Source organism: Lissotriton vulgaris, chromosome 8 (genome assembly GCF_964263255.1).
Source record: "Lissotriton vulgaris chromosome 8, aLisVul1.2, whole genome shotgun sequence".
NCBI classification, from domain to species: domain Eukaryota; kingdom Metazoa; phylum Chordata; class Amphibia; order Caudata; family Salamandridae; genus Lissotriton; species Lissotriton vulgaris.
In genome coordinates this window covers 319,973,340-319,990,994 of record NC_141696.1, presented here as the reverse complement: position 1 = coordinate 319,990,994, position 17,655 = coordinate 319,973,340, and the positions used below count along the sequence as shown (strand labels likewise).

Here is a 17,655-nt window from a genome sequence, read left to right as displayed (position 1 = left end):
CATTTGCTAATAATGAAATAGAAGCCACGAGGGTTCAGTTTTCTATATAAATGTACAAGAAAGTGCATTGCATCAATGAGAAGCAATTGAAATGGCATAGTCTGATATCATTTAGTTTCTCATAACAGCTATGCTTGACATTTTCCACAGGAAGTACAGAACAGCTCCAACGTAACTTGTTTGATTGTGGAAATGTACACATTACATGATTGCAGTGTTTACATTAATATAGTAATTGTATAGTTCATAAGCCTCTCACCATGTCCCCTTTCTGCAAAACAATATTGGATTTTCTAACTAGCTACTCTTGACATAATACAAGGATTTTCTACACAATATCTTTCTTTTTGGCTATTCATTGGAATGTTTATCTGTACCTCTCATAAGGGAATGTATGCACATCTCTATTTTACATTTTGAAGCACATATTTGCAAGAAAGATGATGCTTGAGCAGCTTAACCACATAATGTATGCTCAAGACTGCTTTCACCTAGCTCACATTTGGACATGTGTGCAGCATCCAAATTTCATATGCTTTATTTGTGTCTTAACAGTGGGAGACTAGTTTAAGAACTGGAGCAATAGTGCAGCAAAGCTAAGGTCAGAATTGAAAACAAATGTAAACATTTTACTGACAACCAGTTGAGACTTGAACTGACAAACTGTGCACAAATAAAAAATAGATTAAATAAACTCCTTAGTGCCAGGTATCTTCCTTTTTGATACTTTACCTAATTATTTGTGTTTAATATGGATTTATTCTATAAGAGGACACTGTGAAATATGAGTCTTCTTTGTGAAAGTATACTGGCCTGTAGGTAAAATGTGCACATTGTACATTTTTCTTAACTCTCATACAATATTATCTTTAACATGTTATTGCATTTTCACAAACGGCTTGTATCAAATTGCTAAACCAACATGCAGTCCCATAAGCGCAGATTCATTTCTCTCTAATGTCATTGACATATCAGGGCCTTAAATGTAGATAAAGCAAATAAGCACATTTTTATACTGCCCTATCAGATTCTGTTTACTGTTTAATAAAAAAAAATAGCACCTTTTTTTTCGTAACTTAATACAACATGCTGTTCCCAGGTATTCCCAAAATCGCACTGATTAGATCACTCTTCTACAAGATGTTGGCTATCAAACTTTCACATTTCACAAGTATTTCTAATCTGTATAATATGTAATTGCAGAGGTGCAATACCACCAAGCATGCATTAAGTTCTGATCTGTACTGGTTTTATCGATTGGCATGAGGTTCCACACCAGGATTGTTGGGCTAGGAACCTTTCTGTTATTCTTGTGAAAGGAAGTGGGCCTTTGGGCTTGATATTTTGGTGTGGTGATCATTAGGAAGCAAGCTGATATATGTGCAACAACAAATTCCACAGGAATTTTGACGGATGAGAAGGAAGGATATTATAATGGTAACTAGGTTAAAATTTGGGCTGGGAGAGGGAGCGGTAAGGTCTTGTGTAATGGAGAGAAGCTAATCGTATTGCAGGATATTCTCCATCAGTTACTGTGACATTGGTTTGTGCCTCACAAAATGCATAGACTGTAATTTAATATAAAGAATTAGTCCACACACACAGAACATGTACCATTTCTTTAACACATTTTTTTTAGTTTTTCGTTTTTTTGGCAAATCAACAAAAAATATAGTTCTATGACTGCCAAATAAAAAATGATAACATGATATTTTTTGCAACAATTCTTTTGGGAATATGTAATATGTGGCTGTGGTTTAAAACCTGAGGCTTTGCACTGGTTATTGACTTAAAGATTGTTCTTTAACATTGTGCTTCCATTGTATAACAAATAAAACTAAACATGAATTAGAAAAATTAGCTGCTGAACAGTGCTAGGACACGCAGACAAAAGGTACTAATACCATCTATTCATAATATTGTTTTTTGATTCATATCTAAAGGGATATAATGGCCTTCAAAAATGATTACTTGAGACTTACTTACCTACAGTCAAAAAGTTAAATATGTATCAAATAATGTTTCATTGGGTTTATTATATGCATTATATACAAGATACTGAAATGATTTGCTAATAAGCAGCATGAATTGCAGATAACACCTGGAGCTAAGTACCGAAAATAAATTATATAAAAAAATGTAAAAGCATTAATACAGATAACTATTATGCCTTGTATACAAAGCTCTAGGAGCGGGCATGTGTACTTCAAAATGAAATCAGCTGTGGTTATCTAAGCCTGATTTATTTGTATAGATGCGTGATGTATTCACAACCCATACATAGTGCTAGTATTAAAGTACTGTCTTTTAAATTAGTGAATTGATACAAGTATACTACTACTGCAACTATACTTCTAGAATCTATATCACAATGTTTTCAGTTTAGATTGAATTCTAGGGCATACAGTATATTTCAAAAACAAGTGGTTTTTGAAAGGTAGACACGTATAAAATATCCTTTGTAAACTTCTAATTTTAGATTTAATATTTGATGTAGGTCTATTAGGTCTTCACCCAATAGTATTTACGGATGGCATCATAGACCTGGCATGGTACCATTTATTTCAGCATGATAAAAGAAAGATGGACTGGCACAAAAACTCAACTGCATAAACATTTGAGAGGCGACAAAAAGAAAAATGACAGCTTGTTTTATAATGACTGACATTATTAAGGCTGTATATTCAAGCACTGTATGTTAAAACAGAAATGGACAGGGATTCTAGGCAGTGAAAAAAGTCCTGTATTCGGGATGGAAAATGAAAAAGAGAAGTCGTTGATATCTGATTGTTGGCACAAAATGGCCAATGAAAGCAGTGGTGTGCAGCCGAAGATGGAAGAAACCAATTTTGAAAGCTCATTGCCAGTTTTCTCCAGTTGTTCGCCTGATACATAAAATTCATGGACTAGAGGTCTCCATCTAAATGAAATACTCCTTCTTCTCCTCCGCATTGACTTGACTGCCTTCTGCATTGATAATGGCTGTGTCAGCATCTGGTGCATCTTCTGCTCCTTTAGCTTCATTTGTTAAATATGTCCCTAAGGATTTACAAAAAAAATAAAACCATTAGTCTATTGCTCATATAAGTTCCTGTCATACAAAAAAAAAATACAACTTGGGACATGTTACAATGAAATGTATCAACTACAGGCTAATTTTGAATACTTGTTGCCATCCTCCAATTGAATTGCAGTATCATTAAGAGATTGACACCAGTGCCAAAAAGTAAAGGCACCCTCATGTGAACCAAAAGTGTATGAGCATAGGAGAAAGAATTGTGATAAACCTGAAATCTGAAACAAATACATGTTTCCTTTTTGTCTGACCTTTGGCACTAAACGCAAACAGAAAAAAGTAAATATATCCAGGAAACTGGCAATAAACGTTGGTACATGTTTAGGTCTGTTTTAACATACTGTTAAACACTGTAACCTATGGTGATACTAAGGCGCTTATTATGAGAGGCATGATAATGGAGTAAAATTTTATTGAACTGAAATTAATTAAACTGAATTGTAAATACAGTCTCATGGCTATTTCAAGATAGCAGTTTAGCTGTGAATATTTTGCAAGTCTCTGGAATAAAGAGGAATCAGGATATTTCTTCACTACATCCACCAAATTATTCTTAGGCTTAACTCACATTGTTGACAAGGTGTTCTTCAGTATACATGGTTGGTACTGTCATTAAGAAGTGTTTCTTCATTATTATTATGATATCCATGTTCCAGAATACTCTACACATTGCATAAATCAATGCCAGGTTCATTGACACCACAGCTACATACTAGAATATCTACCTTTGAGACCTTAAGAATGATTCTATAGATTACCAATAAAAATGTCTGCATAAGAATCTGATTTATAGCATCTGTATAACTTGTCCAGTTGAAAAATGCTCTGATAAAAGGATTATGCTTCAATTATGGACACATATAATCGATCATTGTGGGAAAAAAGAATGATAATATGATTAAAAAAAGGTCTACCAAATTGAAAACACCCACAATGACCAACATCTTTGTAGGCAGGAAATCCATGTCCACCAAAATGTACTTATTAAAATGTAGCAGATGAGTATATTCATGTGCAAACCCATCTTGATGTGATGGCTGAATGTATAGTGGACACATATTAATCAACTTTACACTTGCATAATTTCTTCAAGCACCAAACTCTCCATCTCATTTTAAAAAGGGTCTCTTACATCCAGCACCCCTGTGAGAGATCAGGACAACAACACACTTTAGAAAGATTTTAATGAAAATACCTTCTCTTGTCCTTGGAAAAAAGTAAGTCACTAATATTGACTCAGTTTAATGAATTATTCACCATCATAATAGCCTTTTGAGTATTAGAGTTAAATTCATTATGTAAATCATTATGTTGGGTTAATTCCAGCAGTGGGGATTGAAAGAAAGTGTATCTTTTTTAGTGCCCCCCTCATTTCTCGTACAGATTAAGCAGACATTTTGACTTTGTGCAAGGAGACTGCCTTTCAGGCTCCATGTGCATGTACTCTGACTCTACAATATGAGGAAAATTTAGCTACATGTCAGTTGAAGTGTTTTACTTTTAAGAAAGGTCACAGTAACATGGCACAGGAATGGAACCAGTTGGCCTAAAAAGTAAATATTATATGTGGGCGACTGAGTACATTTACATCCTCACATGCCTGATTATAGAATCATGTCTTTAGGCCTATCATTGCAGCTTGACTAGCTGCATCATAAAACACTGCAGAAGCACATCTAATGGTTTCAAGTGTTTGATAAGTGACCTTTTAGTATGTTTTGTGACCAACTAGGATGAGTGCTTAAAGTACAAATGGTGGACATCTAAATAGTAATAATATTACGTCTCTAAAGTGAATTGCCACAGTCTTTTTTCATGCTAATTTGTGTGTTTTTAAGGAGAAGGCTTCAATGTAATTGTTACTTTATCACAACTCAAGTCAGGAAATTCCTATAAAATTCAGAGATTTTCTAAATGTTTAGCAATGTTTAATGTCCAGTTGGTGTTTTCCATCGAGCTTGGCGGTCAGCGGCTGAAGCGGTAACGCCCGCCCTCCTGCCACGTCAGGACACTAGGACGCGGCATGTCCGAGATTGTGCTGGATGGTGGTTGCTGGCTCCTTGCGGCTCTCAGCTTGTGCCACCCCAATATCAGCTACGATTACAGTGGCTAGAAAAAACGTGGACCGAGAGTCAGATCACGGCCCACAAATAAGTCCAGAAAATATGTGATAAGTTCCTGGGAGGGTGGCTTTCCGGTTGGCTCAGGAGGGCTGGGAGGAGCGTGAAGCTGCACTGGGCTATATGGAGGAGTAAGTCCTGCTTTCTCGCTGCCATTTTTCGGGGTATCAGCGGCATCTAAACCCAGAAAGCAGGGAAGATTAATCTTCATCCATGGCAGCCGCCAGGTTTCTCACCAGGGGGTAAGTGTTTGCGCTCTGCTTAATTTTTGGCAAGACTGCAGCATTAACTGGTAGAGGGTCCTGCAGCGGGCCACACACCACCTTCTCTTGTTTGGGGACTACTGATATACCTCAAAGAGTGTATTTTTTAGAAGAGCTAAATTACGCGGTCCAAGAGGATTTTTGGAGTAATAGAAAATGCAAAGTCATCCCAACACTTTAGGCTCTGCAATGACTCATTTTGAGATACCCGCCCCAACCCAACTGGCTAAGAAATGAGCGGGGCAAGCCACAGCAGGAACTATTCACACTGTTACATTCTCCCCAGTTGTCTCGGAGATTGTGAAGAAGTTGCAAGCATTCTGAGGACCAGCACCTCACAGAGAGGGGTGTAGAGATAATCTCTTTGAGCCCCAGGCAGAGTGATAGCAGCAAGGAATCTATATCAGTTATTCCCACTATGATCTTAATGCAAGAATCAAGAGAACCTATCTGGGATCTGAGATTGCTCATGTAAAATCTTTAGAAGTTATGGAATACCCCCTCTTCATGAAGGCGAAATAAGGTCGGGGTCAAGTGTAGCCCTTGTGACTGATCAGCTCGGGAAGGCGCAGCCCCTGCATCTATGCAGCTTCTGCAGCTTTGGTAGTCGCCGCAGCTACAGTCACATTCACCTGCTTTTGCCTCCTGGGGCAAACTGATGGCATTCCAATCCCTAACAGTGCCTATTGAGTTAGCTACAGCCCAGCGATCATTAACTCCTGAGCAGGAAGGCTCAGGATCTGGAAAGATGCAACAGGATCCACCTCTCCCAAACGCCAAGACATTCCAGGGCGGTCTCACTTCTATGGTGCAACGGGATGCCAAGACTATGTTAAATCTCATCCTGAAGGAAATACAGGACTTGAAAGCCTCACCAACCATGGAGATCACTGCCCTGCATGCACATCTTATGACAATAGATGAGACAGTTGCCTAGATCCCAAAAAGAGACAGAAGGAAGAATCTCTCACCTAGAAGATCAAGTAGTTAGTCTACAGGAGAGGATGGCTGCTTTCCAGAAACAGAAATCCTTGATTGAATATAAGTTGGAGGAGTTATAAAATCATTCGAGATGCACTAATCTCTGCATCTTTGGCATCCTGGAAGGACTTGAGGGACAGGAAAAGCTGCAATGGGCAACCACTTTCATCAAAACATATGTCGTCCGTAACATTCTGGTGATCTCGCACTTACAAGAGCCCACTGAGTACCTGCCTCCAAATGCAAAATATCCTCGAACAATGTTGGTGAATACGGAGAATACAGGGTGAAGGAGTTAGTGCTATCTAAAGCTATCAAAGAGAAACAGTTCAGTACCCCTGAAATCCTTCTTTGTTGTTTAGTCTCTGATATTTCCGCAGCAGTCAAAACTGAAGGTGCTAGTAAAGGGACGGTTCAATGTATTCTGTGACGTCTCGGTGGTTCATGAACTATTACAGCCAATATTAGATAAGCCATAAGTTAGGAGTGTGTGACAAGAAAGCAGACTTTGGGACATTCTGGCAATCCAAATCTTAGAACTATAATTATAATAGGCGATTCTCCCTCTTTCTAGGGATTAAATGTTGACTTTTGGGGCTGAAGTGTATTGTATTATCTTTATAAGTATTATTGAAAGATTGATGCCCCTTAGCCAGATAATCTTTGATTGAAGAGGGGGGGGGGGGGGGTCAGCAGCCTTAGAGGAAGGGTGTGTCTATGTCTTTAAGAGTTGCTGTTTTCTTCTGGCTTGGCAGTGGGGGGTAAGGGTAGGACAATCAATCTGGGCACAAGACCAGGGTGGCAGATTCTTTGGGGAAGAAAGCATGTCAGGTGTGAGTGGGATGGAACATTACTCACCACAGCTTAGGGGTGGGGGATTAAGGGAGGGAGAATTGGGGGGCATTTGTTAGGTGGATGGTAGGGATGAAAAGAATAATAAATATGGATCCAGGTTTCAATTACTTAATTTAAACAGTAAGGAAGGTAGAACAGAATGTTAGCCTTGCTGAGGGGAGGCCCAATCAGCAGTGAGGACTTCTCCACGTTATTAGCTTATTGCAAGATAGAGGTGGGTCAAAAATGGGCAAATGTGTATTCTCTCTCTATGTGAAAGGTCGCTATCTCATTGAAGCAGCTTGGACTAGCAGGAGGGGAGCTAATATAGGCAATATTCTTTTCCCTGCAAAAATTACCTCTTGCATAGATTTGTTTTTATTTCCCGAGCCCTTTATTACATAACTCAAGCACATATGCTTAATGGGTTCTCCGATCATGCAATGATTAGTCTTGACTTTGAAGTGCCTAAATCTCCGCTGGGCCCTAGATGAAGGGTGGCTACAAATTCTTAAAAAAGAGATTAGGGAATTCTTGATTAATGATAAGACCGCATCTGAGAGTATTGTTTGAGACGCTTGAAGGCATTTATTAGAGGGAGGATAATATGCAAGGATGCAGAGAATAGACTTAAAGCCCCAAACAAAGCTGGTTTTAATAACAAAAAGGTACAACAGAACTATGACAGGTTTTTGAAGAACACATCCAGAGCTAACAAAAAAGCGTACGATGTTGCCAGACAATGAGTGAAGCATACTATGTTACATAATAATAAAAGTAATTTCCCTGGCAAATTTTTTACATGGCAGGCATGGGAACAAGCAGCCAAGAATCAGATAAATGCTCTGGAATGTCCAATCACTGGAATAACAAGTAGGGATTCAGAGAAAACTTTGGAGAAATCATGTTAAAACCATTATAGACAGATTTATTCACAAACTAGGTCAATTGATAGACTCTTTCTAGGAAGTTTTTTTTAGAAGATTTTGATATCCAGACTTAACTAGGGAAGGGGGAGCTGACCTGTCTAGACCCTTCTCTGAAAAGGGATTGACAGAGGTTATTACGAATCTTCCAAACGGGAAAGCCTGTGGCCTGGATGAATTCCCTGGTGAATTTTTTAAAAACTTTTTTCAGACGTTTTTGTCAACCATCTTTTATCTTTAGTTTATAGAATGCTACAGGGAGATGATATACCACCTTCTTTATTTAAAGAGAATGTTGTAAGCTTCCTAAAGAAAGACAAGGAGGCTGAAGATCCCCTGTCGTACCACCCTGCCACATTATTAACTACAGATTATAAAATAGTTACAAAGCTGCTTTCAAATAGATTTAACTCAATAGCCGTGGGAATGATCCACACACAGGCATGCAGCTAGGGACAAACACCCACTATCTGGCGGAAGCTGTGTATTACTTTGCTGTGAATAATATACAAGCCCTGGTGTTTCTGCAAGATGCAGAAAAAGCTTTCGACCTTGTGGTCTAGGAAACTCTATTTAATATCTTGACTGATTTGGTATCCTATCCTGGATCAAAGGGCTCATATATAATATGTATATTATGTATACAGGATGACTTTCTCCTCTCTGGCTCATTTAGAATGCTCAATGAAGTTTTGCTGGATTTGGATCTTGGCCAGATCCTTATTAGCAGAGAGGTGGCATCTGCTTTAAGTGATGACATGGCTTTGAAAAGGCCAGGGCAATAGAAAAGAATGCTTTTAGTATTTAAGGGCCCTGAATCTGCCCAAAAAGTGACAAATACGAAGGCCTTGAAATGACAAACAAGATGTTGAAGGAAGTAAATATATTACATTTTAGTGTGTTAAGAGCGGCCAATTGGCGATGGATGCTTTATTTCTCTAAATGGCTTCTATAGAAAGAAACAATCTAGGCAGGCCAGATTTCTAAGTTCGGCCATCTTGGAGCTTTTTGTTGTGAAGAATAATGCTTCAGGAGGACTTCAAGGGCGATTTTAATATTCACATGGACGAGGTGGATGCGGTTGATAATATTAAGATCATGGATACAACCATCCCTCTGGGGCTTACCCCTTACCTATCTACCCCCACTCACAATAAAGGCCACATTTTAGATCAAGTCTTTTCTACTATCCCTATTGATGCAACTACTCCAGTACCAGTCCTGTGGTCGGATCACTATTTGGTGAACTTTCAGATTACCCGACTGGACAGAATATCTTTGAGTGCCAATGGCTGCCAATCTGTTGCTTCCAGTGCCTTCCATCGTTTTTCATCTGATATGCAGGCCTTGTTATCGTATCCTTGCCAGCTATCGGGTGATCTCGAGGCCGATTTGGACCTCTTGCAATCATGGTTAGCACAGCGCTTGGACGAATTAGCTCCCCCTTGACTTGCCGTAAAAATTCCTCGCGGGATACGGCCCCTTGGTTTACACCAGCACTGACCGAGAGTCGACGGCAATGTAAGAAAGCCGAGAGAGCTTGCGTCGGCACTACAATCCTCTGTCTAAAGAGGCTTATAGGGGTTCCATTAAGAGGTATCACAGTGACATCACCTTGGAGAAAAAATCCTATTTCGCTAGGAAAATTGAGGCAGCCACCAATACGAGCAAAGAAATCTTTTTAATAGTAAAGGAATTTACCTCACCTTCCTCACGTACATCCAAACTTGTCCATTCTGAATTATGGGTCTCTCAATTAGCTGATTTCTTTGCCAGCAAAATTAAAAATATCCAGGCATCTTTTTCACCTCACGGTGATGTTGTTGTTCCCGGTTTCACTATCCTCTCACCCTCTTCGGCTGCCGATGGTCCTGTTCTGTCAAATTTTCCCTCCCTTTCCCACACAGCTTCGCTGGACCTTCTTATTAAGTTGAAGTCAGGCTCCCCTTTGGATCCCTGCCAGGACAAATTTCTCGCCAAAACAGCGCACGTGATCAATCCCTTAATCAACCCAGTGCTAAAACGTTCTTTTAGCACGGGAGTGGTCCCGTAGTTATGGAAGCAGGCCCTTATTCTCCCTCTGTTGAAAAAACTTAACCTTGATCCTATGACTTACGCCAACTATAGACCTATCTTTCTCCTCCCAGCTTTTGCCAAAATTGCAGAGAAGCACGTTCAATCTTCTCTCTCCAATTTTTGGGAGATTAATGACATCTTGCATCATACCCAGATGGGGTTCCGGGCAAATTTGAGCACGGAAACTGCATTGCTGGAAGTAATTGAGGTAATTTTTGGACTCTGGGGTAAAAGTGATGTTGGTGATTTTGGATCTCTCGGCGGCTTTTGACACCGTCCCTTACAGCCTCCTTTTCAGACTCCGTAATATTGGTCTGAGGGGGACGGTGTTCAGCTGGTTTGAGTCCTTTCTAACTGATCACCAACAAACGGTCTGGGCCCCCCCCCACTCAGCTGTAGTGCCGCCATTGGAGGTAGGAGTTCCCCAGGGCTCAATTTTGAGCCCTACTCATTTTAACGTCTATATGGCCCCTCTGGCGGCGCTAGCTGAGTCCCACGGTGTCCGGATTTTTTCGTACGCCGATGATACCCAGCTCCTCTTCTCCTGTGATAAGAGCTCAGAGTTCAACGGCGAAAGTATCAGGGGTTGTCTTGGGGCTGTCTTTGAGTGGTTTCAACTTAATAATTTCAAGTGCAATTCTGATAAGTCAGAGGTGCTTTTCTTCGGCTGCCCTCCAGATTCGGGCTGGAAGTCCTGGTGGCCAGAGGCCAGGTTTTCACCTTTGGCCGCCACCTCCGTGGCCAAAAACCTTGAGGTGAAAAGTAGACAGTGGTTTCACGTTAAAGCCTCAGATCCTTGGCCTCGTTGGTCAGTGCTTTGGTCTTCTTAAAATGCTCAGAAAGTTCCTGCCATTACTATCTTTTGCCCATAGAAGAACTACTGTCCAAGCACTGATAGGCTCACACCTGGATTATGCCAATGTGTTATATCTTGGCCTTCCGGAATTCCTGATATCACGTCTGCAAACTGTGCAGAATTCTGCCGCGAGAACAATTTTCGGTCTTCATCGGAGATCCAGTGCGAGAGACCTCTTAAAGGCCCTCCATTGGCTTCCAGTTCGGAAGCGTATCATTTTCAAGGCGCTCACTCTAGCATTCAAAGCTCTTCATGGCACAGGTGACAAATATATTAGGAAAAGACTGAACTTTTATTTGCCTTCTCGGTCGCTCAGGTCATCTTCATTGGCCTTGACTTCCGTCCCGGCAATAAAACGAGTGCGCATCGGAGGTCGTTCCTTCAAACGTTTGGCGCCACAGCTGTGGAATGCTTTGCCTCTGTCCTTGCGGAAGAATGTCAATCTCTTAGCTTTTAGGAAAGACCTTAAGACTTGGCTTTTTATACAGTAGGTTTGCCATCCCCTCCCACTCCGTTCCTCCTTGGGGTCTAAAGCGCCAGGACAGTCTTCGGAGTAGCTCAGCGCTATACAAGACATATATTAACATAACATAACATAACAGTTGTTTGCCTTTGTAGAGCCGTGCTGGCCTTGAGCATTCAGATATTCCCAATTAGAAAATTTTACCACCATAAAAAGTCCAAAGGTAAAACTTGAAATTAAATGAAATACAAATGAAAAATATTTTTATAAAGAGCATGAAAGCCTGGAGGTATCTGAGTGCTGCTGCTGTTCTGATGTAGTTGGCAGTTGATGATTGGCCCGGTTTTTAAAGCTTTCCTAAAAAAGAAAAGCTGGTCATTGATTGCAGATTAAGAGGTAGGCTGTTCCAGATTTGGTAGTCCAGGCTACAAAACGTCTACCACCCCAGGTTAACTGCCTGATCTTAGGGACAATTATATTTTTGGCCAATTTAGAACGTACGTAGTCAAGGCCCCTGTCATGCAGGGTCTTGAAGGCAATGCAGATGGGCTTAAAGGCAATGCCCTTTTGGATTGGTAACCAGTGCAGTATGTCTAGGGCATGAGAAGCTGATTGGAACCTGGAATCTCTAGAAGCATATGTGCTGCTGCATTCTGAAGTATCTAGAGTTTGTTAAGATGTTTTTGTCGCATGTTCAAATAAAGAGCATTGCAATAGTCTAGTTTTGATAGGACTAGGGTTGTTACAACAGACTTCTTTAATAAGTAGGGAATGCATGGGAGAACTTTCCTAATTGTCCTAAGATGAGGACAAAGCAGCAAAATTATCCCATGGTCAAAGTGAATTTGGCAACTACAGATAACAGCTTTATCCTGCTCAGAGCGTTTACTTTCATAACTGAGGGCTTTGCTGAAAACATGGACTCCACATACCCGTCTTTGAGGAACCCTCACCATCTACACCATCTTGCTTTTATCCACTGAATGACGTTTACAAACAGATTAAAGGCTATGGCCTAATTTAGGATTTAATAGATCTGGGGAAGGTCCACAAATCATGGTACTTCAGCCTCGTCAGACCTATGGTTCCTCACTCTCATTAAAGCGGCATGAACCACTGGGTTAGCATTGATGGAAATTCGGTCCACCAATGCTAAACCCTGACACAGCATTTCTGTTTGCCACAAGACTGTTGGGCCACAGTAATGGTCCATCTGCAGTATTGAAGGCAGGACGTTGTCACTCATTTTTCCTGCCCATTTCCACTGTGCAATGGAAAAAGTTTTTTTGGTGTCACTACCATTTAGTAATTTTTCTGAGAAAACTAAGTCTTTTGTTGAACACTAAAATTTTCAAAGTAAGCGCTTTAAACATGATATTCTCCCAGGAAATGGTCAATGAGTTGCATGTTGGTAGCATCCTTAACATCATAGAAATCCCCTCAAGGCAGATGGCAATCTCTAAATATGCTTATGTGATCATAATCCCAGGCAGATTTGACAATCGTCCTCCAGGGTTTATGTAAGGCATACATCTCCAGATAAAATCTTAGATTTGTATGACCCAATAACATTTTGATGTTGATCATGCTAACTACCATAATGGATGCCTTCATATATGCCCCATCGACTTAATGCTCCTTCACTTGCAAACACGAAGGCATAGACTGTTGTAAAGGCTTCAATCTACACTACACTTTATGGATATTTGGGCAAGATTTACAATTTGTTTCATGTAACTAAGCACAGCAACCCATTTTGCTGTACTGTGTTGTGTAAGGAAGGAAACAAATACACAGCCAAGATTGACAAGATGCAGCAATAATCCTGTTGTGGTGCTTTAAAAAGGCTGCTTTGCATGACGCAAAGCCTCACACCATGGTGTAGGTGGGTGTGCACTGTCTAACGTAAGATTTTCACTAGAAGCATACTCTTCCAGTGCAATTTCCTATGCCTAGACAAACTCAGAGAAGAATCCCATAGACTGTATGTATGTTGTGCACTGACGCACACATGCAAGGCCCACATTGTTTGTAGAAATGAATACATTTCACCTTGCTTCTGACTGTATCAAGTAGGCCAGTGTTGCTATATCTTCTATTTTGCTATGCTTTGTGGAGTTTTAGAGGGCACTATCACACAGGAGGGTATCCTAGTGCTAAGCAGGTGGGAGTCTAACCTCGCCTAGGGTGGCCGGGCTTCTAAAAGAGGCACATTTTCAGCTTTGTGCACTATTCATCAAGAGAGGAGGAAGCTCTGATATGATGTGTAGTGGGATGGCTTTCCTCCCATTAGGAGTGAAGTAGGAGAAGGTCTGGCCTCCAGATCTGTTTACGTGCTATTGTGGAATGTGTGTGAGTAGTAGCCTGAGTGGAGGTTTCTGAATGGTTTGTGGAAGGAAATGCGACTGTTAAGTAGGCAGGAATAATGTTGTGTAGTGCCTTGAATCTGTGAGTGAGAAGTTTGTACTGTATGTGCTTACTAGAAGCCAGGGAAGCTCCTGCTGCTGAATTCTGGATGGTTTTAAGTCTTCTGGTGAGTTGCGTGCTAATTTCTGTGTCCAGCTTGCTGGTGGCTAAGGTGTGTATGATGGTCTTTTGGAAATTGCATAGCAAACATTTGAAGATTTCCCTACGCACCTTCAGGGTGTGGTAGCAGGATTCAGTGATGGCATTGATGTACACTGTCATGTCCAGTTGGTTGTCAGCAATGACCCAGAGGTTCCTAGTGTGTATTTTGAGGCTGAGGGTGGGTCCGAGGTCAGCCAGCCACCAGGTAGAATCACATGGTGAAGTGTTATCACCAAATGGTAACTTCAGTCATGCAGGCAGTGAACTTAATTGTTCAATGTACTGGGGTCTTGTTTGAAGGGAAGAATCAGGAGTTGTGCGTTGTTGGTGTAGAAGAGGGTGTTGATGTCGTAGGTACAGTGACCCTGGCTACAGGTATGATATAAGCATTGAAGAGAGGAGGATTGATGGTCAATCCTTGTGGATCTCCACAGATGAGTTTTCAGGTTTCTGATGAGTTTGGGGCCAGGCAGACAGCTTGTGTTTTGCATGTCAAGAAGGAGCAGATCCACAAAGAAGAAACTCAGGAGGAAGAGGGCTGCAGTACCTCCTCATGTGTATGTTGCCTGTGGCAGCGATGAGCACTGTTTAAGTGTTGTGGTTGGGTCTAAAGCCAGACCGAGTGGCGTTGAGGCATTTGTTTTTGCCGAGATATTTAGTGAGGAATACGTTGATGAGTTTCTGTAGGACTTTGGCAGAATACAGCAGGAGGGAGATCAGTCTGTAATTAGCAAGAGTGCCTTGGTCTGTGGAGGGTTTCTTCAGTAGGCAATGATTGTGGCATATTCCCAAGCATCCCAGAACTTACTGAGGCATTGAGGAAGTGTGTGAGTGCTATGCTAATGTTGTGGAGTCTGCTAGTGCAGGCTCGAGGGGGCAGGAGTTAGACAGGGCCCAGAGTGGATAGACTTCATGGTACTGGTGGGCTTGTCCATGGTGAGAGTGGGCTAGGCAGGCAAGCTCTCTTCTATGGCCAGGATAGGAAGATGAGTAGCAAGGGTGATGAGGTCCTGTGAAGGGTCCATGTTGCGTTATATGGAGGTGATCTTGTTTCACAAAAAGTCTCAGAGTTTGTTGCAGAGGTCCTATGTTAGGATGACATTGTAGGAGGCAGCCACAGGAGTGTTAAAATCTATTATGATGGCAAAGATCTTCTTACTTCAGCTGGTGCTGACGTCAATGTGGTAAACAAGTGTAGCATGCTCGGTGTTAATGATCAGTTGCGGGTAGCATTTTAAGACAGATTTCAATGTGCTTTTATCCAAAGTGTCTTGGACCTTTCTCCCTTCATATTCTAGTTGCTTGCAGTGACACTTTATTAGCCTGAGGTACTTTGTGTACCAACTGGCTTGACGTTGGTGTCTAGACACTTGGTTGTGCTTGAGGGGAAGCCACCAGATACAGATGAGGTATAGAATGAAATGGAAACCAATGGGGTACCCCCCACTCACAGTTACTTCACAACAAACAAAAACGCACTCTCCTTGCACCCCAGACAAATTATAAAATATACTGTATAGGTCCTTCACACTTTGCACCATAACAGTTTGCGTACCTCTAGTAGGAGGTTTCACTAACTAGGGGATGATGCTGCAAAGAAAGATAATGTAAATAGATGTAGTGCTAATCAGTGACAAACATAAATATGTGAAAATGACAATGTAAACAAATATTGTGTAAAAATTTAGAAGTGCCGATATGGAGAAACCACAGTAAGTCTGTCAATTTGTGCTGCCGACCAGCTTAAGGTGTCATCATTTGCACTTTCCTAAAAATGCAGAAGAACAGCCACCACTATTAGCTTTTCTGTGGCGTGTAGCTAAAAATGAAATGTTTGAAAAGCTTATGTCCTCCTTCCTGCAATAAAGAATAAGATCTTCTAAAAATCTGAGCTTTCACAACTCACTCTCTGAAGCAAAAGACAGACAAAACAAGAAATAATAAAAATGTGTCTGAAGGACCAAAAATGTTGTAGTTATTTAGGTCTTCATACTCCGAAGGAGAAGGTAAGGCAGTTGGCGGAAATGAATACAGATGTTAAGGTAAGCAACGCACTTGTTGTCGAGTGCTTTGTAGTTGTGGGTGAGGAGTCTGAAGCGTGTGCACTTGTTTTCCTCAGGAGCCTGTGGGGTTCCTGATTTGTGGTATGATATGGGTTCGGCGTGGGAGTTTGAGGACTAGTCTGGCTGCTGTGTTCTGGACCGTCTGAAGTTTTTTTGTAAGCTTGTTGGTTATTCCTGCTTACAGGGTATTACCATAGTCCTAGGGTGTTCTGCAGTAGCCACTATAAGGTTTTCTTCAGCATCCCAAGGCTGTTGAAGCAAGAGCAGGCAACTGGATTGACTTGAGTGGCCATGTCCAGTTTGTTGTCAATAACGGTTCTTAGGCTTATTGCTTCTTAGCTGGGTGTGGGGGCGGGTCGGAGGTCTGTATGCCATTAGGAATCCCATGGGGAGGAGTCTTTTCCGAAGACTACTGCTTTGGTTGGTCTTGTCCGTGTTCATCTTGAGGCAGTTGGACTTCATCCAGATGGTCATGCATGCGGTGAACTTGTTCCTGGTGTTGTGTGTTTTGTCTGAAAAGGACAGTATCAGCTGCATGTCATCAGGATATGTTAGGAAATTAATAAGGTGAGTACGGAGGATGTTTGACAGTGGGGTCATGTATATGTTGAAAAGCGTTGGGCTGAGCGAGGAGCCCTGTGGGACGCCACAAATTAGTTCCCATGCTTCCGAGGAGTAGGGGTTCATGATGACTGTTTGGGTTATGTCCATAAATACCCACTCCATGGAGTTGTTGGATAAGAATGGGATGGGAGACAATGTCTAAGCCTGCTGGTAGGTCTAGGAGGATGAGGTATGTGGTTCCCCTCAGCCAAGGATCTTTTGGATGCCAGGACGGCGGTTTCCATACTATGGTTGGAACTGAATCTTCATTATGGTGTGTCGAGAAGCTGGTATTTGGAGTAGAGGAAGGAAAGGTGCTATTTGATGGTTTTCTCAAGGACCATGGCAATATAAGGAAGAAGAGATATCGGTTGGTAGTTGGTTAGTTTGCTTTGGTTGATTGAGTGTTTCTTTAGGAGGGTGTTGGCCGCTGAATGTTTCCTTGGTTCTGGAAATGTGACTGCACTGTTAGATGAATTAAGGATGGTGGTGAGGGGCTTGCTAATGGGGGTTGCTCCTTTATCAAGGCATGATGTGGGTGGGATCTGTTGGGGGACAGGAGTGTATGGTCTTCAACATTGCTGTGGTTTCCTCTGTGCAGATTGTATCCCATGTGGTAATTGTCTTGCCTTTGTTCATCATTGGGATGGCTCTCGTAAGGTTCAAGGGGTCTTATTGTGGGGCAAAGTTGCTGTATATGATTGTGATGCTGCTGCAGAAAAAGTATTGAAGGTTGTTACATAGATCTTGATATGGGATAATGTTTCTGGTGACTGCTGAGGACATGGTGACATTTTTGACAATAGCAAATGTTTCTTTGCTGCTG

General features: G+C 41.4%; 1 protein-coding gene across 3 annotated transcripts in view; it reads right to left on the bottom strand.

Annotated features, from left to right (window-relative positions):
* Window positions 1-340: 340 nt before the first annotated feature.
* The window catches only part of CADM2 (cell adhesion molecule 2), a 1,625,130-nt gene continuing 1,607,815 nt past the window's right edge, over window positions 341-17,655 (bottom strand). For 2 of the 3 annotated variants that reach the window (XM_086934080.1, XM_086934079.1), the window contains exon 10: window positions 1,738-3,039. In XM_086934080.1, the coding sequence (XP_086790206.1) occupies window positions 2,921-3,039 (119 nt within the window). In that variant the 3' untranslated portion in view covers window positions 1,738-2,920. Of the gene's footprint in view, window positions 3,040-17,655 lie in introns of all 3 variants that reach the window. The other variant, XM_086934078.1, reaches the window with a different exon arrangement.